Source organism: Coregonus clupeaformis, chromosome 1 (genome assembly GCF_020615455.1).
Source record: "Coregonus clupeaformis isolate EN_2021a chromosome 1, ASM2061545v1, whole genome shotgun sequence".
Classification (NCBI taxonomy): Eukaryota; Metazoa; Chordata; class Actinopteri; order Salmoniformes; family Salmonidae; genus Coregonus; species Coregonus clupeaformis.
In genome coordinates, this window is record NC_059192.1 from 12,787,215 (window position 1) to 12,810,563 (window position 23,349).

General features: G+C 45.7%; 1 protein-coding gene across 4 annotated transcripts; it reads right to left on the minus strand.

Moving 5' to 3' along the window:
• Positions 1-344: 344 nt before the first annotated feature.
• LOC121530829 (F-box only protein 11) lies at positions 345-21,399 on the minus strand. 4 transcript variants are annotated; one of them, XM_041836226.2, is made up of 21 exons: positions 21,047-21,399; positions 19,434-19,588; positions 18,931-19,012; positions 18,660-18,804; positions 18,310-18,439; positions 15,820-15,903; positions 11,679-11,811; positions 11,474-11,580; positions 11,285-11,396; positions 10,964-11,070; positions 9,475-9,612; positions 9,140-9,357; positions 8,798-8,978; positions 8,588-8,710; positions 8,338-8,423; positions 7,899-8,230; positions 7,680-7,787; positions 7,174-7,254; positions 6,673-6,781; positions 2,362-2,460; positions 345-1,921 (listed from the first exon to the last, which is right to left on the minus strand). In XM_041836226.2, exons 1-21 carry the CDS (start codon positions 21,132-21,134, stop codon positions 1,792-1,794), a joined length of 2,748 nt encoding a protein of 915 aa, XP_041692160.1. In that variant the 5' UTR covers positions 21,135-21,399; the 3' UTR covers positions 345-1,791. The 4 variants fall into 4 exon arrangements, with proteins under 4 accessions (XP_041692160.1, XP_041692071.1, XP_041692333.1 ...); XM_041836137.2 differs by having other exon boundaries at positions 19,434-19,591; XM_041836399.2 differs by lacking the exon at positions 7,174-7,254 and having other exon boundaries at positions 21,047-21,398.
• Positions 21,400-23,349: the final 1,950 nt, after the last annotated feature.

The following is a 23,349-nucleotide window of genomic DNA, read 5'->3' on the forward strand; positions in this document are numbered from 1 at the left end:
TTCAAGTTACAAATAACAATGTTGGTGTGATTGTTAATGCATGCATAATTCATGATCAGACCGGAGTGTGAGAACATTTTATAGATGAAGCCCCGGATTCGCCTGGCTGACGCGAGAGAGAGAGCTGTGACACACTGGTCTGGACAGTGTGGCACAAAACTTGACTGGAGCTTTGATTGTTTTTTTTACCAAACAAATTAAAATCCAAAGGTTGTATTGCAGGGGAGGCTGGTGGGAGGAGCTTTAGGAGGACAGGCTCATTGTAATGGGTAGAATGGAATTAAATCAGTCGTTAAATCAGACACACCGCTGAGCTAATAAAGTTGCATTTTCTTACAAATGACCAGTTTCTGTATTTTATTTTTATTAAACCCTTTTTGAATTCATACTAGCATCTACATAATGGTTGTATTAATACTTCACAATATATTAAGTCTAGGGTTGTGTTCCCCTGCTCAGACGTTACTGATGCATACCAGATCTTACGCCTGGGAAGGTATTTTACATATCAACTAACCACATTATAGCAATCTGGTTCCCGACGGCACAGTCGATGACATGGCACGCAACGTCTGAGCAGGGGAACGGGACCTTGATGTTATGGTACACATGCATACGATCCAGGCTGCATGAGGAGCCACAGTCACCAGAATACAAAGAGAGAAAAAGAGGGGGGAGAGCAGGTTAAGGAAGAGAGAGGGGGAAGTAGGTAGGGAGGAGGCAGAGAGAATATGGGGAAAGGGACTGCAGAACGACTCGTCTGTCCCAGTTTGAAAAAGGCCTGATGCCTCTTATCGGACCCTCTCCAGAAACACTGACTGCATATGAACACAACCTTACACATGCACCCACAAAACAGCCTTCCAAACACACACACACAGATGCACGCACACACACACATTTTCCACCGGTCCTAGATCTACTAGCCTGGAGAGGGTCTTTAGTGTTAAACGTGATTCTCTTTCACAGAAAGAACAGATCCACTGGGACATTAACAGCTACTGCAGCAAGCCTGGGGCCAACAACAAAAATTAATAATAACAATAATTATAATATATAATAAAAAGACATTCAAATACAGTAAGATTTTTTGCTTGTAAATACAAAACTACATGAGAAAGCATTAAAATAATATCTGTTGATCAGAATAACATATTATAAAAGCTGAGGTGCTCGATCAAAGTCCCTCTCTTCCGTTAGCAGTACATACGTATATATCAGCCATCCACTGCCTAGTAACAGATGCCGCTGAACAGGAAGTGTTTTCTCAGTGGGCGGGGCTAAATCTCCTCTCTTACTGTCTTGGGAAGAAGTCCGATTCCCAGGATTGTGGAGAGTCGCAGAGTTGAAGGGTCACGGGCAAAGGAAGTCTCAATGGCCACTCCGACATTATCAGAGTACCCACACCCTACCCTCTCCACACTCCCTCTCCATCCTCTACCTGGCCATTTGCTGTCCAGAGATGCAATGGTGAGAACCTCATATGGCCGTTCAGAACGAGTCAGTTTCTCATCACAGTAGACCAGGCTAATCCAGACCAGACCAGTCAAATTCAGACCAGCTCCATCGCTCCCTCTAGAAGAGACTCCCAAGTGCAGCACTGTCTCGGTCTCTCTCTGAATCTCAGGGTTCCTCTATGCCAGTCACTGCTGAGAACACCGTATTCAGTCTCTCTGGCTCCCTATGAGTGTGGTATGCTTTATGAATGTGTGTTATGTAGTGTATGTCTGTAGATTATAGGGTGTGTGTGTGTGTTTATGTAGTGTGTGTACATATAATGTGTGTGTGTGTTCAGTTGTGTTGCAGTGTGTTGGACTCTATGGGCGGGGCTGAGTCGTAAAGTGTGTCTGTGTCGTGTGTTGGCTCTCCAGCCAGAGTACAGGGGTTGGACAGAGTTCCCGCTCCACAGTCACAGAAAAACCTACACAGAGAGAGAGAGAGATGGTTAACACGGATTACAGGACAGAAGAGAGCGTGAGAGAAAGAAACGTCCAAAACATCATGAAAAAATATATAAGTGGTCATCCTGGTACTCTATAAAAGAATATTCTGGTCGAGAAATAGTGATGACACAGGCCTTCAATTCTTTTGAAACAAACACTACAGAAGGGACCATCTAGTCCAGGCATGGGCAACTCCAGTCCTCCGGGGCCTGATTGGTGTCACACTTTTCCTTCAGCCCAGTAGCCAACACACCTGATTAAACTAATTGCATTCTAAACTGAAGACCATGATTAGTTGATTATTGGAGTCAGGTGTGATAATAGGGGCTGGGGCAAAAGTGTGTCATCAATCAGGCCCCCGAGGACTGGAGTTGCCCATCCCTGATCTAGTCGGTCGGAAATGGTTGGTGCTACTCACCTATCATGCCGTATAAACTCCACGTCGTGTCCTTGGTGACACTTCTTGATGCAGTTCACACAGATGGCGTTCCGGTCTGTCGTATTGCAGGTGTGACACCTGGACACACATGGGTCAAAGAAAACATCAGCACTAGAGTAACTGCTGTGTAACTGTCGCTAAAAGTCGTGCATGGGCTTGTGTCTGTGTGTGTACCTGTAGAAGTCGTGCATGGGCTTGTGTCTGTGTGTGTACCTGTAGAAGTCGTGCATGGGCTTGTGTCTGTGTGTGTACCTGTAGAAGTCGTGCATGGGCTTGTGTCTGTGTGTGTACCTGTAGAAGTCGTGCATGGGCTTGTGTCTGTGTGTGTACCTGTAGAAGTCGTGCATGGGCTTGTGTCTGTGTGTGTACCTGTAGAAGTCGTGCATGGGCTTGTGTCTGTTTGTGTACCTGTAGAAGTCGTGCATGGGCTTGTGTCTGTGTGTACCTGTAGAAGTCGTGCATGGGCTTGTGTCTGTGTGTACCTGTAGAAGTCGTGCATGGGCTTGTGTCTGTGTGTACCTGTAGAAGTCGTGCATGGGCTTGTGTCTGTGTGTGTACCTGTAGAAGTCGTGCATGGGGTTGTGTCTGTGTGTACCTGTAGAAGTCGTGCATGGGCTTGTGTCTGTGTGTACTGTGACGTCACGAGAGGCTACACAGCTTTCAGCGGGATTGCTCAAGTAGTGCAAGGAGACAAGGTTCAAACAAAACAAGGATTTTATTATAGGTCTTGGGAAATTAACGAAAATATAACAAAATTCTGTTCTCTTGTGGCTCTTTAAGGGTTAACAGTTCAGGGATGTCTCTTCCACATCCAAAATCATAATTCTCACTCGCTCAGATAACTTTTCCCCAGCCTTACTGTAGTCCACGTTGCAGCTAGTGGCCAACCCAGCAAAAAGTCCTTCCAAATGTCTCTCACGTATTTCCACAGGTGCATATATCCAAAGGTGAGTATTTCCCAAAGGTAAGTATCTCCAAATCCTTATATTCCTCATGGAAGTGGACGTGCAGCACTCTTGTCCTCCAGAGAGCCCAGGTTGGAGACTGTGTCTCTTCCCTTCCCAAACCTTCAGCTCATCAGCTCCTCATTTGTTTCAGCTGCGTGGGAAGATTGGCCATAGAGGGGTGGAGTTCCCGACCATACCAGCAGATGGAGCCATAGCTGTCTGGGTTTGCAGCCACCTCAGGGGGATGTAACGTCCCTCCAGGACACAGCCTCTCGTGACATCACACATCCCCTCCCTCGGGACCGACGTCCTCGTCGGGGTAAAGGCAGCGAAGAAGGCATCACGCCGGGAGAGGGCGTCCGCATTGCCGTGGTGCTTGCCAGACTGCTCTCTCTTCAACTCCTCCAACTCTAGGACCAGGGACTCAGCCTCCTGTTGTCTCTCCTTGAGTTTCTTACTGAACGCATCAGCCTTGGTTTTAGCAGAGTTTAGCTTCTGTTGAGCAGCTTTCAGTTCCTTCTCTCTCTCTGCCTCCGCATTCTTCATCTTGTTCTCCAACACCTTGTACTTCTCCTCTGCCTTCTTCTGGACCTCCTTACTACTGCGCAGGGTCTCCTCACACTCCTCGATGGTCCTGCGCAGCCTCTCCAGCTCCTCCTGTTGCTTAGGGAAGGAGCTCTGTTGGAGTTTAGCCTGGAGGATATCTAACTCTTCTGTCTTCATGTCTAACTGTTGCTTTAACAAACGATACCTCTCAGCGGTCCCCTTCAGACCAGACAGTTCTTTGTCCAGATTCTGTAGCTCCGTCTCTGTGTCGGTCTGGGCACCTGCCATCCCTATCAGAGCCCGGGCGGGAGTGAGTAACTCGGAGGATTGCACCGGAGCCTTCCCAGGATGAGTCTTGCCTCTCCGTTTCCGAGGTACTCGGGTTATCCTCTCCTGAGACTCTCTCCAGAGTGGGTAAAAGGCTGGGCAGTCTCGGTCCAATTAGGACAGGGACGGGGAGGGAATCAACCACCCCGCCGTCGTGTGTATGGTTCCCCGTGTGCTGGTCATTGTAAGTTCAGTAATGGGGTATTCTCTGGTGTCCCCATGGACACAGGAAACTGGGAGGACTTTCCCCGGGGTCAGACACGTTGGGCCCACCAAATCCTTACGCACCAGGGTGGCCCGGCTACCAGAATCCAGTAAGGCCTCCACATCATGGTGATTCAGTTACCGGGCAGGTGGGGGGGTCGATCTGGGCCGCCATCTACGACTCCCAAGAGCGAGGCAAAACGGTGTGTGGGTGCTGAGCTGGAGGACTCCGCAGTGGGCATAGGTTCATCGGCTGGTTTCCCACACTGCCAGGAGATATGTCCCATCTCCCCCACACCGGTAACACTGTCGAAGTTTCCCCCTCCTGGTGTACTCTTCTTGGACCCGCCGGGTTTCTGGCTCCCCCTGGAGCCGGGATAAGTCCTGACGTGGCTGGGTTCGAGACCTTGGGGTCCTTTGGACGGGTTCTTCCCATTTGTGGTGGGGCCGCACTCCTGGGGTCTTTTTCGGGAAGCATTCAGCATCTCCGCTGTGGCCTGGTACTTTTCCACAGCTTCCACGGTCAGATCAGCCGTGGTCAAGGCCTGTTGACTGATGACCCGTTTTGCCTCATAAGGCAGGGCGCGTAGGTAACGATCCACCACAACGGCCTCCACCACCGCCGCTGCTGTATTCCTCTGCGGATCCAGCCATTTCCTTGCGATTCGGACAAGTTCATGCATCTGCGCCCGAGGAGGTTGGTCTGGTTGGAAGGTCCAGCTGTGAAAGCGCTGGGCCATACCAAACTTTGTGAGTCCATATCTGCTGAGGATCTCAGACTTCAGGGCATCATAGTCAGTAACCTGGTCAGGGCCCAGGTCCCGGACAGCATTCAGCGATTCCCCGGTTAGAAAGGGGGGCTAACAGACCAACCCACTGTTGCTTGGGCCAGGCTTCCCTAGTGGCCGTGGCCTCAAATGCATGCAGGTATGCCTCAATGTCATCGGTAGCTCCCATCTTAGATATAAAGTCACTTGCCTTTATTGGGCGGGTATTTTGGACCACCCTCTGTCTCTGCAATTCCTCTGCCTTCAGAAGGTTGGCTTTCTTTTGCTCCTCCAAGAGAGCCACGTTTGCTTGCATCTGGGCTTGCTGGCCAGCAACAAGGGCTTTCAATATGTCCTCCATTTCAGTCGGGCGGGGAGCCTACGGCCAACTTGGAAAACTGGGTGATCAAACCTTCGGTATCCTCCTCTGACATGCACTATTAACGCTTGAGCGTGCCTGTATTCTCCACCATCTGTGACGTCACGAGAGGCTACACAGCTTTCAGCGGGATTGCTCAAGTAGTGCAAGGAGACAAGGTTCAAACAAAACAAGGATTTTATTATAGGTCTTGGGAAATTAACGAAAATATAACAAAATTCTGTTCTCTTGTGGCTCTCTAAGGGTTAACAGTTCAGGGATGTCTCTTCCACATCCAAAATCATAATTCTCACTCGCTCAGATAACTTTTCCCCCAGCCTTACTGTAGTCCACGTTGCAGCTAGTGGCCAACCCAGCAAAAAAGTCCTTCCAAATGTCTCTCACGTATTTCCACAGGTGCATATATCCAAAGGTGAGTATTTCCCAAAGGTAAGTATCTCCAAATCCTTATATTCCTCATGGATGTGGACGTGCAGCACTCTTGTCCTCCAGAGAGCCCAGGTTGGAGACTGTGTCTCTTCCCTTCCCAAACCTTCAGCTCATCAGCTCCTCATTTGTTTCAGCTGCGTGGGAAGATTGGCCATAGAGGGGTGGAGTTCCCGACCATACCAGCAGATGGAGCCATAGCTGTCTGGGTTTGCAGCCACCTCAGGGGGATGTAACGTCCCTCCAGGACACAGCCTCTCGTGACATCACAGTACCTGTAGAAGTCGTGCATGGGCTTGTGTCTGTGTGTGTACCTGTAGAAGTCGTGCATGGGGTTGTGTGTCTGTGTGTACCTGTAGAAGTCGTGCATGGGCTTGTGTCTGTGTGTACCTGTAGAAGTCGTGCATGGGCTTGTGACTGTGTGTACCTGTAGAAGTCGTGCATGGGGTTGTGTCTGTGTGTACCTGTAGAAGTCGTGCATGGGGTTGTGTGTGTACCTGTAGAAGTCGTGCATGGGGTTGTGTGTCTGTGTGTGTACCTGTAGAAGTCGTGCATGGGCTTGTGTCTGTGTGTACCTGTAGAAGTCGTGCATGGAGTTGTGTGTGTACCTGTAGAAGTCGTGCATGGGGTTGTGTCTGTCTGTGTGTGTACCTGTAGAAGTCGTGCATGGGGTTGTGTCTGTCTGTGTGTGTACCTGTAGAAGTCGTGCATGGGGTAGGAGGTGTAGCTGGAGATCTTGTAGAGACACTGTCCTCTGCTCACAGCTTTCTCTATGGCATCCTGGTTATTCATTATCTTATTATCTGGAAGAGAGGCAGAACAGAGGATGAGAGCCTGTCCACTGGATAGACATTCCCAAAATATCAAATATCCAGAGAAAGCAGTGACCAATAACCTATTTCTATACAGTCTAAGCCATCCATAGTCATTGCGCGTCTCACGGCAACTTAATTGGCGTCTCTGCAATAACCTGAATGAATGTGTTGTGCAAGTTATTTCCTAAGTCAGCTGAATGCGCTGCTTAATTAGTACATAGAACCATGGTTACGCCAGTAACCTTCGATATCCACTATTAGCGGCTGGGACAAACGGAGCAATAATATTCCTGCGAATTTGACTATAGCTTTTGAACAGTTGGAAGCTTTTAGCGAACATGACCCCATTCCTGAAAGCAAAGACTCTCAGGAACACATACGTGTCTTCTGTTTCCATCTACGACGCACACAAGCTGTGAAGGACTCGTTAGAACGTAGAGTGATGAATCTGCACAGAATGACTGGGGGAAATGAATTGATTAAAGCATATACTTCCTTCAGACTGAAATTTGACATTACCTCATTTAACAAATATCTTTGTGCTATAACTTTTGAGAGAATGGCAATAAGGCCAGATTCAAAAGACTCATCAAATAATTTAGTAACATTTGTTTCTGATAGCCCCAAGTGTCCTACAATGGAGAATGAAATAGCTTGTTGGTCCATGTTAATTAGTATCTTAAATATCATGTGTGAATCCATTTGATATCATGTACGAATTCATTTGAATTCGCGCCCCCCCCCCCCAACCCCCTTTCTCCGATGGGTAACATATGGCGGCTCGCCCAGTGTGGTTGTTTTACAAGTGGATCCCTCAGAAATATAGTGACTACCACTGGTCTGGACTGTTAGCCCTACCTTACCCTAGCCTGTTAGAACTAGCTACCTTTCATGGTGACGTTGACCCCAGAGGCGAGGAACAGGCCTCCAAAACGGTTGTTGAAGATCTGGTTTCCCTCCAGAGTCGCCGTGGCGTGGTTGGTTATCTCGATACCTGAGACAGGAAATGACATCATCAACACAGGTAGCGGATGAGGAGTAGGTTACAGTATTGACCAGTCAGTACGGTAAAGTTCATGTAAACGTGTACACATGGGCAGCTGACCTGCAGCGAAGCCGTCAAAGATCCGGTTCTTGCGGAGCACCGGGTGGCTGTTGGTGCTGATCAGAACTCCTGCCTGGGCGTTCCTGAAGATATCGTTCTCCTCCAGGAGACCTCTCCCTCCGTTGAAGATACAGATGCCGCCATCTCTCCCGTCGTGGATCTTGTTGCGTCGCAGCGTGGGGTTGCTGTCTGTCTTAATCCACACGCCCGCCATGGCGTTGTCAAAGATCTCATTGTCCTCGATGAAACCCAGACCGGAGTTGTAGACCAGGATGCCTCCATTTTGTCCTCCCCAGATCTTGTTGCGTCTGATCTTGGGGTTGCTGCCCGTCCTATAGACAACCAAGTGTTCGTAAAACCTTGATCTAACGTTAGTCAAATGTTATCATAACCACTACGTGTCCTGCATTTGACTGGCGTGTGAGGAGGCAGGACTTACCGTATTTGAACGCCGGAGTACATGTGATTGTAGATGTCGTTGTCTTCCAACACCCCATGACCGTTGTCATAGAAATACACCCCCACCTGAGAGGGGGAGAAACGGGGTTAAATCGGACTTAAAGAACGTATTATCTAGACACAATAATGAGACAGGCCTCCAATTCTCACAAATACATAAATCCCACTTTATTTCAATTTTTTTTTTTACAACAATAACGGTGAGAGAATGAGTGTGGACCGTGTGTTACCTGTTTGCCGCTGTGGATGCGGTTCCTGCGGAGGACAGGTGTGCTGCCGGTGGTCACCCAGACTCCAGCCAGCGTGTTGCTGTACACCTCATTCTCCTCTATCACACCCTGGCCTTTCTCATGCTACAAACACACACACACACGATTAGATATCCAAGCATCTTATATGACAAACAAAAAAAAAATGCGGATTTGTATGCGTTTGTTTACCACGTAGATGCCGCCGTGCTGTCCGTCGTGGATCTTGTTATGGCGTACAATCGGGCAGCTGTTGGTTCTGATTTGGATTCCTGCCAGAGCGTTGCCATGGATATCGTTCCCCTCGATCAAGCCACGGCCATCGCCAAATATGTACACGCCCCCTTGGTTACCGTTAAAGATTGCATTGCCCCTAGAGACCGAAAGAACGTCAACAAACAGCCCATAATACTGAGAGGGATTAGTGTCTATCATTTCGTAGAGTAGTTTTGTGTGTGTGTGTGTCTGTGCTGCATCGTAGGGTTACTATGCGTGTCTATGTGTAACAGTATTGTAGGGTGTGTGTGTGTGTACCGTATTGTAGGGTCGCTGTTGGAGGTGATCCAAACTCCAGCGAAGTTGTTGGCGTAGATCTTGTTTTCTATGAACTGTCCTCTTCCTTTCTCATGCACATAAATGCCCCCCGTCTGGCCATGGTGGATCTCACAGCGAACCACTGTGGGGTTAGCATACGCCTTCACCTCAAAGCCTGCTATACGATTCCTGTGGATGTTGCAACTCTCAAAATAACCCTGAGGGGGGAGAGAGAGAAATACTGTCATCATTGCCATGTATAGCACAACTGTAAAGACCTGGAAAATGGTGGGTGAGAGGTAAGAGGTTATAGGTTAAAGGTCAGAGTGAGTTACCATGCCGTGGTCGAAGGTGAAGACTCCTACATCTCGGCCGTGGTGGATGTGGTTTCGTCTGATGATGGGGTTGCCGTGGTTTTTTACCCAGATTCCCGCCAATGCATTATTACTGATCTCATTATCCTCATAGATACCCTGCAATACATTATCACATCATTATCCTCATAGATAGCATGCAATTATCACAGTTATCCTAGTAGATACCCTGCAATACATTGTCACATCATTATACCACAGCATTGTTGAATACTCGTTTCTGATTGGCCAGAATGGCATTCTAGAATGGGCATCAAAACCAGAAAACCGGACAGTTGGAAAATATAGAACTGTAAAGAAACATATAGAACTGTAAAGAAACAAACTTTTCGCTACATCCGCAATAACATTGATTTGATATATCGGGACACCTTGCAATCATGACGCGATATGCGCCTACAGATGCAAACCGTACTTGCTACAAAGTTACAGAAAGCTAAACCAACAACCACACAAACCGGAATTAGACACATTGTAAATGCAGGTCCAACGATTAAAAACTTAGCTAACTAGCAATGTGTTTTTGCAAAGACATACTTTTTTTTTTGGAGCATCCGATGATCTAACGTGGTGCGTGATGAACATGAATTTCTCCGGCCCCTAATGTTGCAGTCATGATGCAAGTGGCGCTATGCTGTCAAATCCTCCTACATATTTCTAGTTTGACCAGCTGTTTTCAGCATCTGATACTTTTTTATTCAGTTGTCATATTGGCAGGTTTGCTAGCAACAAACTATTTAGCTAGCTTCTAGCGTAGTGTTTGATATGTGATCTCCTTGTAATGAACAGTGTCGATGAGTGTCCTGACGAGAAGGCACTATGCCAGGCAAAAACTGGCATCATCAGCTCATTGTTATGGATGTATCCAAATGAATGTCAATAGAAAACAGTTGAAACAAATGCAAATACTTTGCTGTTATTCTGGCTGCAGAGGCCATGACTGTGTTAGCCGTAGCTAGTTGGCTAGCTAGCAAGCAAGTGATAAGAACGTTGCCAGCGAGCATGGCAAAGGAACATAAAGAATGAACGACTGGGTAGCGTCCATAAATATCGAATGAAAGACTGGGTCGCAACGAAAAGATGAGAAAGTATGAATTCACTTATAATATCAACGAATATATTTCATTTCTACCGGTAAACGTGTGCTTTAATATTGTTTTCTTTGGCAACTGTGGTACATGCGGGATAAACGCCTCCGCTCCGCACATTACCTTGGAAAACTGAACTACGCAAACGGACTCGACTCTGCCTCGTCCCACTGCGTGGTCCATTATTTCCAAGGTAATGAACAGAACGTGGGCGTTTATCCCTTACTTATCCTCATAGATACCCTGCAATACATCATTACACCATTATCCTCATAGATACCATGCAGGAATACACAGTCAGAGAGGGTGTTTAAGAGTCGTTAGTGGTGTGTATATGGTTGGTGATGTAAGTGTGTGTTTACCTGTGCATGGTCGGTGATGTAAAGTCCAACATTCTCACAGTCGCTGATGTTGCAGTGTTTGATGGTAGGACACGCCCCCTGGCCGCTCACACACACAGCCGAGCCCACTGGAGTAGAGACAAACTACATGACCCAACATGCCCCACTGGAGACAAACTACATGACCCAACATGCCCCACTGGAGACAAACTACTTGACCCAACATGCCCCACCGAAAACAAACTACATTACCCAACATGCCCCACTGGAGACAAACTACATTATCTAACATGTTCCACAGGCGAAACAAACAAGCCCTACTGCGGACTGTGTGCACGTTACCTGTGCAGGTAGACCTGATGATACAGTGGTCTATGTTGGGAGAACAGTTGACAGTGATCTCCAGACAGTGGTGGGCGTTGTGGTGCTGAGCTGCCTTATCATCTGGGTTAAACTGAAGATGAAACAACAGGTTAGAGGGGAGATGTGGGGAGTGTGTGTGTGAGAATTGGATCTGTGTTATCAGTGTACCCTGATGGTCATGTATCCCACGTAGGCGTCCTCCGATCCCTCCATGAAGACAAACGTTGAGTCTCTGGTGTTCTCAATCACCACCTTATCAGACACCTTACCAGGAGCTACATACACAAATAAAGTCAGGTTCTACAATTAGATAATACAGACAGAGGTAGAAAGAGCAAGACCGACAGATAGACAGGCAGACCACACACAGTACCTGCACCAATCATGGTGATGGGGGACTCTATGTAGATCCACTCGTCAGTGTAAATCCCAGAATGGACGAAGATCAGCCCGTCAAAATGAGCCTCTTGCACCCCTCCTAATGCATCTTCTATGGTGTCATAGTACTGGAGACACAGAAACACGTTTATGTCAAATCAAGCTAAAACGGAGCTGGTTCGCAGCCGTATTGAAAATGTGTTTTCAATGGACCATGAGTATAAGTACACTACCGTTCAAAAGTTTGGGGTCACTTAGAAATGTCCTTGTTTTAGAAAGAAAAGCACATTTTTTGTCCATTAAAATAACATCAAATTGGTTGATCCTACCAGGTGGCGTGGCGAGAATCTGTCTCCGCACCACGTGCTCTCACTACTGGTGTCCCCCAGGGCTCAGTTCTAGGCCCTCTCCTATTCTCTCAATACACCAAGTCACTTGGCTCTGTCATATCCTCACATGGTCTCTCCTATCATTGCTATGCAGACGACACACAATTAATCTTCTCCTTTCCCCCTTCTGATAACCAGGTGGCGAATCGCATCTCTGCATGTCTGGCAGACATATCAGTGGGATGTCGGATCACCACCTCAAGCTGAACCTCGGCAAGACGGAGCTGCTCTTCCTCCCGGGGAAGGACTGCCCGCTAGGGCTGAACGATTAATTGCATTCGCGATAATATCGCGATTTGACTGAACGCGATTTTCTAATCGCAACGTGCGCGATTTGAGGTGGTCACGTGACGCGACTTTTCATGCTGTCCAGCGCAATGGCCTCTTGCTCGACGGAACAGTCAGAAACTGACACAGCTGATACTTTAATATCGAAGAGGAACAGCACGTCGGTGGTGTGGAACTATTTTGGTTTTAAAAAGAAGATGCTGAGCAGCGTCAGGTGTTGTGCAGAGCATGCCGTGCTCCGATTGCTACTTCACGGGGTAACACTACAAACCTGTTTCAGCACTTAAAAAAATACCACAAATCAATGCATGACAGTTGTATGACCAAAATGCCGAGCATCAGTGCGCGAGACAAGCCAAATACCTCAAGACAGGGATCACTGACAGAAATGTTCGAAAGTGTCACTCCGTATGAACGTAATTCAAAACGGCACGGAGAAATCACTCGGACAATAACCGAGTTCATAGCCAAAGATATGATGCCTCTCAGCACGGTGACCAAGCCTGGGTTCATGGCATTAATACATACGCTTGATAAACGTTACAGTATACCCTCCCGCACATACTTCAGTCAGACTGCCATACCGGAGCTGTACAAAAAGTGCAAAGAGAAAGTCGCCGCGGAACTTAAAACGGTGGAGTTTTTTGCTAGCACTACTGATATGTGGTCAAGCCGCACAGCTGAGCCGTACCAGAGTCTTACAGTCCATTTTATTGATCAGAACTGTTGGATAAGTATGGCTGGCAGTGCCATACTCGTAGTGAACTTTAGTCTGTGTGGTGTGTTATTGTTGTGTACTTGAGATAAGTGAGGCTCATCTATTTTATATTATAATATTCAAATCGTTTATAAAAAATAGTTTGTCTAAATTAAAAGTGCATTTCTCATTTTTTATTTATAACTTTATTTACTTTGATTTTACAAAATATTTTCAAAGCAAATTCCTTGTTTCAGTTGTGTGAAATGTTACTGACTTGGGAGCAGTAAGATACATACAATTTAAAATTATTTTTTTCTTAAGACTGTACCTTTTGCACACAGTGTTTACAAAGTTCATGCCTTTGTTTAAATTATTTAAATGCACAGTGGCAAAGCCACAGATGTTTCTGTAATGAGCAGTTCAATAAAAATGTCATTTATTTCAAGTCATACATGTTTGAATTTAATTCTAACAAATAGACCCAGCCTATGGGAAAGAACATTTCACACTAAATGTATATACTATTGTGTTGGTCATATTTAAATCATTCATTATGTTTTGTAGGGGAAAAAGGATAAATAAATTAAATCGCATATTAAATCGCAATCGCAATATTGGGGGCAAAAAATCGCAATTAGATTATTTTCCAAAATCGTTCAGCCTTACTGCCCGCTCCATGATCTCGCCATCACGGTTGACAACTCTGTTGTGTCCTCCTCCCAGAGTGCAAAGAACCTTGGCGTGACCCTGGACAACACCCTGTCGTTCTCCGCTAACATCAAAGCGGTGACCCGATCCTGTAGGTTCATGCTCTACAACATTCGCAGAGTACGACCCTATCTTACACAAGAAGCGGCACAGGTCCTAATCCAGGCACTTGTCATCTCCCGTCTGGATTACTGCAACTCGCTGTTGGCTGGGCTCCCTGCCTGTGCCATTAAACCCCTACAACTCATTCAGCCTTCCCAAGTTCTCTCACGTCACCCCACTCCTCTGCACACTCCACTGGCTTCCAGTTGAAGCTTGCACCTGCTACAAGACCATGGTGCTTGCCTACGGAGCTGTGAGGGGAACGGCACCTCCTTACCTTCAGGCTCTGATCAGTCCCTACACCCAAACGAGGGTATTGCGTTCTTCCACCTCTGGCCTGCTGGTCCCCCTACCTCTGCGGAAGCACAGTTCCCGCTCAGCCCAGTCAAAACTGTTGCCAGGACAGCGGAGTCACTGACCACCTTCCGGAGACACTTGAAACCCTACCTCTTTAAGGAATACCTGGGATAGTATAAAAGTAATCCTTCTACCCCCCCTACAAAAAAATAAATATATATATATATATATATAAAACAAATGAAAATTTAAAAAAATACTCTACAAATTTTAAATTAGAAAGATATTTAAAAAAAATCATTGTAAAGTGGTTGTCCCACTGGCTATCATAAGGTGAATGCACCAATTTGTAAGTCGCTCTGGATAAGAGTGTCTGCTAATTGACGTAAATGTAAATCAGAAATACAGCGTAGACATTGTTAATGTTGTAAATGGCTATTGTAGCAGGAAACTACATATTTTTAATGGAATATCTACATAGGCATACAGAGGCCCATTATCAGCAACCATCAGTCCTGTGTTCCAATGGCACGTTGTGTTTGCTAATCCAAGTTTATCATTTTAAAAAGGCAAATTGATCTTTAGAAAACCCTTTTGCAATTATGTTAAAGCCATATCTCAGACTGCCCATCTTAATCTTTTATTTTTATTGGACAGTCTGAGATATGTCTTTTTCTTTGCAACTCTGCCTAGAAGGTCAGCATCTCGGAGTCGCCTCTTCACTGTTGACGTTGAGACCGGTGTTATGCGGGTACTATTTAATGAAGCTGCCAGTTGAGGACCTGTGAGGCGCCTGTTTCTCAAACTAAAAATAAAATAATAATAATATGCCATTTAGCAGACGCTTTTATCCAAAGCGACTTACAGTCATGCGTGCATACATTTTTGTGTATGGGTGGTCCCGGGGATCGAACCCACTACCTTGGCGTTACAAGCGCCGTGCTCTACCAGCTGAGCTACAGAGGACCACAAACTAGACACTAATGTATTTGTCCTTGCTCAGTTGTGCACCGGGGCCTCCCACTCCTCTTTCTATTCTGGTTAGAGACAGTTTGCACTGTTCTGTGAAGGGAGTAGTACACAGTGTTGTATAAGATCTTCAGTTTCTTGGCAATTTCTCCATGGAATAGCCTTCATTTCTCAAAACAAGAATAGACTGACGAGTTTCAGAAGTAAGTTATTTGTTTCTGGCCATTTTGATCCTGTAATCGAACCCCACAATTGCTGATGCTCCAGATACTCAACTAGTCTAAGAAGGCCCGTTTTATTGCTTTTTAAATCAGCACAACAGTTTTTAGCTGTGCTAACATAATTGCAAAAGGGTTTTCTAATGATCAATTAGCCTTTTAAAATGATAAACTTGGATTAGCAAACACAATGTGCCATTGGAACACAGGACTGATGGCTGCTGATAATGGGCCTCTGTACACCTATGTAGAAATTCCATTAAAAATCAGCCGTTTCCAGCTTCAATAGCCATTTACAACATTAACGATGTCTACACTGTATTTCTGATCAATTTGATGTTATTTTAAATGGACAAAAAAATTGTTTTTCTTTTGAAAACAAGGACATTTCTAAGTGACCCCAAACTTTTGAACGGTAGTGTATGTGTGTGTGTGTCAGTGTATGTGTGTGTGTGTGTGTCTTACCAGCATATTCTCCCTGCCTTTGAACCTCCCAGGGTTGCTGTAGAAATGTTCAGCAAAGCCTGGCTTCACATGGGCTCCTTTATACTGCAAGACAATTTTACAACAAATGTTAAAATAACATTAACACAATGTTTGTCTAACCACACACACCAGTGTAGTACAAGTAGCCAGCCAAACAGAACAAGTTGCCAGCCAGGTGCCTCCAGGCCATTGAGATTTGTTTTGGCAGAAGCAGCTCTATTTTGGTGCCCTCGGGTAAAATCTAATGCCTAGATTCCATCTAAAATACAGCGAAATTGTGAATACTTTACCGAATTTACCTCCCAGATTGGAAAAATTTATTGTGGTATTGTGTAGAAAGACATGACTTTACAATTGAAATTACTTAAAAAGTATGAATTCAGTGTATTTTTAGTTGTTTTGGATATCGTCTAGGTCTAGGCCTATATGAGCAGGACTATTTTCTAAGAAAGAGAACATTCAACCTTTTTTAAATGTTAACATTTAACCTGTCTTCTCGAGATTAGTCATATTTACAGTTTGACGGCAAGATATGAATTGCCACAATGTTTGTTCTTCAAATTATGTATTTTATTCAACAACAAAAAAATGTACAGTATACAGCCCACATTATTTTGAAAAATGAATTAAAGGTTTTGTTTTTCCATTTTCCCCCATTTCTTTCAGGTTTCCGCATTAAAAAATCACATTTTTAATAATTTATAGAAAAACAACAAAATTGGATGTTCTAAGTCCACAACAATGCTTAAACCACATCAGGGGACCACTTTTGAGGACTGAGAAAAGTCTAAGATATTTTAATTTTGGGGTGTAGTCACCCTTTAATTCAAGTGAGTGCCTAGCGATAGGCTGTTAGCCGTGTTTTTGTACCGCACATATGATGGTAGAGTTTGCAAAACAAATACCCAATGGATTGATATCATTCTGCCAGGTAAACATAGGCTACATGTAGTTAACATTTAATTGAGAAGCAGGGCTTGACATTAACTTTTTTAGCCACTCCGTTAGATTAATTCATTGTTTGTTCATGAAATAGCACAGCAGGAGAAATCTAGCACGCATTAAACTGAAAGAGTGGCTTAATAGGCCAAGTCACAATCATATCAAATGGAGAGAAAATAGAACATTTGGGCTTCTATAACAATAAGACACCTGCCCAGATCATCCTACATTCGGTAATTGTTTGATAGTGATTTGTGTAAGTTTTTTTTTTTACTTGAATGAACAACTTAAATCTATATTCTGGTTGTCCGACATTTTTTTTTTTTTACTTGCCTCAGACAAGCCTTAATATCAAGCCATGAGAAGGTTTTTAGGAAAGCCTTTCCATCTACTAGAAGACTGTTTTCATTAGCATCATCGTTAACAGCTACACACACAGGAGCATTCTCGTTGCCCATTCAGAAAGCTGCAGGAAATACGAATAACTGATGCATTCTGTTCATGTCTTATGATAAACTTGGGCAAATTAATTCATTTTGTTGATTCCCTCCTAAGGTCAACACATTTTTTAAATATTGTTGAAATCCGTTTTAATGCCTGGATTCCGTGAGGACCCTAATGATCATATTTGGACCAGAATGAGGATGTTCATGCAGTGATGATTTACCATCTTCCTCTGTTTTCATAATTTATCTCCAGATAATCGCCAAAAAGCCCAGGCCTACCAGTAATCTATGCAAATTAGGGAGACAAATGAACGTCTCTCTCACCGATTGCGATTCAGTAGGTTACACGGACTGACAAGAGTCACTCACTTTAGCATCACTGTCTGACAAGCCCCGTCATCACAGGAAAGTAAACCTAGGAAATCCTTTGGTTTACTTGTCCCGATGCGATACCATGGACCTATAACCACGTTGCATGATTTATGAATGGCAAAGGGATATAGGAGATCTACTTTATTCAGTCAGTTCTACCCCTTTTATAAACTAGTCAAAACGTGCTGTTCAATTGTAAATCAAAGCACAGTAAATAGCTCACTATCCGACCACGACTGCGTGTGGCTGGCTATATGAAACATACAAAAGAAAATAAATGAATGTGCCAGAAAACAATAATTAGACTAAGTCGTGGATTTCGATTCATCGTTACCACTTACATTACATGACACGAGCAAATTCTCTCCCTCCTCCGTGTATAGAAATTCGACTGCAACCAAACACAGCACACACAAATTGTACCGGGAGGTGGGACAGACAGCAGACTGCGTGTCCCTGTCATCGCCACTGAGGTATGGGTCATCGCTCACTTTGTGACTGACAAGTGCCTATCCTAGATCGCTAGAAGATGCATATTGTTCATTCCAGCGGACGAGTGCTCGACGGACTAGCAAATCGAAACTTTAAATGAAAAGTAACCTAGTTAATATGAAGTGGAAAAAGTAGCAGGCTGAAAATGATTCTGTAACCAGCTAATTAGCCGACTTCTGGCGCTAATGGAAAACACTGATACACACTGCCTACCCACCAGTTGTTGGAAGCTGTCCTTCCAGGGGTTGGGGTGGTCGTGTTCCTCGGGGCTGACCTGGTAGAACTTGCCTGGCTCAGGGTGCATCATGGGACGTGTGTACTCAAACACCTCCATGTACAGACGCTTCCTGGACACACACAGAAAAGGCAAAGGTCAACGCCAGGCATAGAGGGATGCAGAAAGTAACAGCCTTCATATCAGTATGGACCAATAATGGTCGATAGTGACTGATTTTATGGGTGACATATCAGTTAACTATTACGCTAACTATAAGGGGCAAGAAAATATAGGTTATGTGTGTTTGTTTTCCTTCAGTATAGGGTCACAGTCCACTGAAGATTGTGTACCAGAGTATAGGGTCGTTGGCTAGCTCGCTGAAGCGTTTGCAGACGCAGGCAGTCTGACAGAGGTCTTGCTCCAGGAGATATGAGAAAATCTTCAGAACAACCTCATCTGGAAGCTTCTGCTGCAGGTACTGCTCTGCTGGGGCCGCTGCATGCACACACACACACACAGGCAGAGTTTCCATTAGTATTAATAGATAATACATACAAATGTAGAAAAAGCCATACAGGCACATCACATCATTGACTTGTACACCTAGACACACATTCTTACCTGGCAGGTCGTGGCTCTTGCCAGAGACCCTGGCTCGTTTGGCTCGATGACCGAAGGGTTCTGTTGTCGAGGTGGATGCTCCCTGTGTCAGAACAACACACATCAGCAACACACACACACAGCTACCTCCCCCAATGACTGAGACACTAACGTACACACACATTCTGTCTCTCTCACACTCACTTTCTTACACCTACACTGTCCTCTACCTTTCTCCCTAAATGTACACTGGTGCTAGTGGGAGTTTACACTATGTTCCATAAATAATATATCAGAATAAAATAATATATGCCATTTAGCAGACACTTTTATCCAAAGCGACTTACAGTAATGCTTGTATACATTTTACGTATGGGTGGCCCCGGGAATTAAACCCACAACACTGATGGTGCAAGCACCATGCTCTACCAACTGAGCCATGCAGGACCACAAACCAGTCCTTTCCTTTTAAACCAATTAAGGGAAGTGAACAAGCACAGAATGGTGCTCTCTCTCTGTCTGACCTCCATAGCGGTCTTGCTGGGGCAGGAGGCTGCCGTACTGGAGGCTGTTCTCTTGGGCATTAGAGACTTGCGTCGGAGCTGGTAGGGGTTGTTCCCAGCTGCAGGCCCGGACTCCTCCACAGCCACCTCCGCTGCTGCAGCTGGAGCCTCCTCATCTGCTGGACACACAGAGGACACAGTCAGAACACAGTCTGACACATATAGGCTGCGTTTACACAGGCAGCCTAATGCTGATATTTTTTCCCACTAATTGGTCTTTTGACCAATCATGTCAGATCTTTTCCATAGCTGATCTGATTGGTCGAAACACCAATTAGTTTAAAAAGATCAGAATTGTGCTGCCTGTGTAAACAACACAAAGACACACACATCTTCTCCATCAGCACAGTTCAACAGACAAACACACCAGTAGTCAGATGCCATTTAAACCACACCATCCACCCACACAGTCTAATCTCTACTGTACTGCAGTTGGCAAGGGAGTACAGGGCTGATTAAAAAACGAAGGTATTAGTAATGACAGCTGATCAGTGTCATTCTATTCGGCCTTTTTTAAAAACGCTTTTAGGCCATTCACAGACTGGGTGGTGTCATGTATGTGTTTGATTGACTGTGTATAATATTTGACAGGGGCAGGCTATTGTATTACAGGGCTGTGTGGGTGACAGATTATGGTTGGTGATTGATAACTGCAGATGGGTCCCTGCGGTTTGACTACCAGAATAGGGCCCGACGGAGCCCCATAATGGCCTTCCCTAGCTGGCCACCGGCCTCTGTCCGGTCACACTGCGATAACAAAGCCACAGCCCGAATAAGCCCTGAACAGTTGACCTGCAGGTAACCGGGCCGCAGGCTGGCCGGGGCGACCAGAGCTGCACCTTTGAGTCAAAACTCAACTACGTAGGTAGCTAGTAAATCCGCCATGTAAACAAACACACAGCTAACGTTAGCTAGCCAACGTTAGCGCTCAGTCAGACATAACAGGTTAGCTTAACTAGTTAAATAGCTAGGTAGCTATCTTGCTAAATGAAATGGCTCATGAGTGTGAGCCATGCAGTTAACTAGCTGGTTGACTGCTTAACAAGAAAATGTACTTGTCTAAATTGCGGCTGATCGTTCATCGCTAACGTAGACATTCATAGCTAGTCGTTAGCGAGCTAAAGTAGTTACCTAGTTACTGGAGTATGGGTAGCACACCCCAAAAATGTAAGTCCAAAATGTAACGCAGATTAATTTAGTCAGAAACGGCTGATAGGTTACGTTACCTAGCTAGCAACGTTACTGCCATGCCCATGAACATTCACGATCTGGCAAAGTCAGTGGGTTCACCATGGTCCACGTCATGGATGGCTGCATAGTTATATGGGCTAGTTAGCTAGTCAACGTTAGCTAACTACGCAGCAGGCAAAACATTCACGCTACCCCCCCCAGTCCCACTGGTAGCCACAGTCACTCTAGCCAAACAAAGCGCGGCCTGTGCCACTGAGCTAAAAGCCTCGGCTTTGCCTAAATAACACCCTCGCGCCAGGCAGCTGAGGCTCGGGTCACAGTGGAACCTGGCCCCTCTGACACGACTACAGCCCTACAGTGCTCTGGCTGGTGGCCCCTCTCACCTCCGTCCCCCTCGTTCCGGTCGGGCTGCACCGGGCGCGGCCTTGAGACTCGCCTGGGTCTCCGGTTGGTGGCTCTGACGGAGTTCATTTTTTGGAGAGTCTGTTGTTAAAATACAGAACGTTCCTCGACCGTCCGCTTCACGCTTTAACACCAGGCCTCGACTACAACCCGGTGAGCCTCTCTCGCTCTCAAACCACCCAGCGCGCTAACTACCTACCCGGGGTGTAGTTACTGTTTTTCGGACTGCTCGCCCCTGTACAGCTCGCTACCAGCTCCGTATCTAGCAGGAGGAGCCATTAACTCACACAGGGACAGTCGGAAAACACTGGAGGATGTCTGCCACCAATCACACCCTGGACTCACAGCGACCTCCTGTGGCCAAGGATACACAGGTCCTCTTGAGAACACTGCCCTCGTGTAGTTGGGAGTGCAGGCTTTTGCTCCAACCCTACACAACATACCTGAATAGGTCAAGGTCCTCGGAAGCATTTGCTCAGCTGAATCAAGTGTGATAAAGCAGGGCAGGATCAAATCCTGCGGGAAGGGAGGGGAGGGGAGTCCCCCACGACTAGGGTTGGGGATCTCTGCTTTGCATAGCCACAGGGCGTTTTTGGTTAGGATAACCTCACAACAAAGGCAGTGGGCCAGAACCAACCTTATGGATATAACCCAGGATAGGCTACAGGATAGTAGAGTAGGCACACTGGTCAGTCAAAGCAATGGTCAGGACCATATTATTGATATAATTGAGGACAAAACCAGCGACCTCTAGTCTGGTAATGTAGCACTGTGTGTGTACTACTTCCAAGCTCAAGGTCCTGTTTTTATGGCATTCACTTGCACAGATGTAGCGTGATAATGGATAAGCGGCTAATGTACTGCATACTAAAACTAGTCGCCTGGTTGTGAATCTGATCACTAGGGGACGGTCTAGAAATACAGTGGCTTGCGAAAGTATTCACCCCCCTTGGCATTTTTCCTATTTTGTTACCTTACAATCTGGAATTAAAATTGATTTTTGGGGGGTTTGTATCATTTGATTTACACAACATGCCTACCACTTTGAAGATGCAAAATATTTTTTATTGTGAAACAAACAAGAAATAAGATAAAAAAACAGAAAACTTGAGTGTGCATAACTATTCACCCCCCCAAAGTCAATACTTTGTAGAGCCACCTTTTGCAGCAATTACAGCTGCAAGTCTCTTGGAGTATGTCTCTATAAGCTTGGCACATGTAGCCACTGGGATTTCTGCCCATTCTTCAAGGCAAAACTGCTCCAGCTCCTTCAAGTTGGATGGGTTCGGCTGGTGTACAGCAATCTTTAAGTAATACCACAGATTCTCAATTGGATTGAGGTCTGGGCTTTGACTAGGACATTTAAATGTTTCCCCTTAAACATTTTATTTTAGTAATTTAGCAGACGCTCTTATCCAGAGCGACTTACAGGAGCAATTAGGGTTAAGTGCCTTGCTCAAGGGCATGTCGACAGCTCTTAACCACTAAGCTACCTGCCGCCCCACTCGAGTGTTGCTTTAGCAGTATGCTTAGGGTCATTGTCCTGCTGGAAGGTGAACCTCCGTCCCAGTCTCAAATCTCTGGAAGACTGAAACAGTTTTCCCTCAAGAATTTCCCTATATTTAACGCCATCCATTATTCCTTCAATTCTGACTTGTTTCCCAGTCCCTGCCGATGGAAAAACATCCCCACAGCATGATGCTGCCACCACCATGCTTCACTGTGGGAATGGTGTTCTCGGGGTGATGAGAGGTGTTGGGTTTGCGCCAGACATTTTCCTTGATGGCCAAAAAGCTACATTTTAGTCTCATCTGACCAGAGTACCTTCTTCCATATGTTTGGGGAGTCTCCCACATGCCTTTTGGCGAACACCAAACGTGTTTGCTTATTTTTTTATTTAAGCAATGGCTTTTTTCTGGCCACTCTTCCGTAAAGCCCAGCTCTGTGGAGTGTACTGCTTAAAGTGGTCCTATGGACAGATACTCCAATCTCCGCTGTGGAGCTTTGTAGCTCCTTCAGGGTTATCTTTGGTCTCTTTGTTGCCTCTCTGATTAATACCCTCCTTGTCTGGTCCGTGAGTTTTGGTGGGCGGCCCTCTCTTGGCAGGTTTGTTGTGGTGCAATATTATTTCCATTTTTTAATAATGGATTTAATGGTGCTCCATGGGATGTTCAAAGTTTAGGATATTTTTTTATAACCCAACCCTGATCTGTACTTCTCCACAACTTTGTCCCTGACCTGTTTGGAGAGCTCCTTGGTCTTCATGATGCCGCTTGCTTGGTGG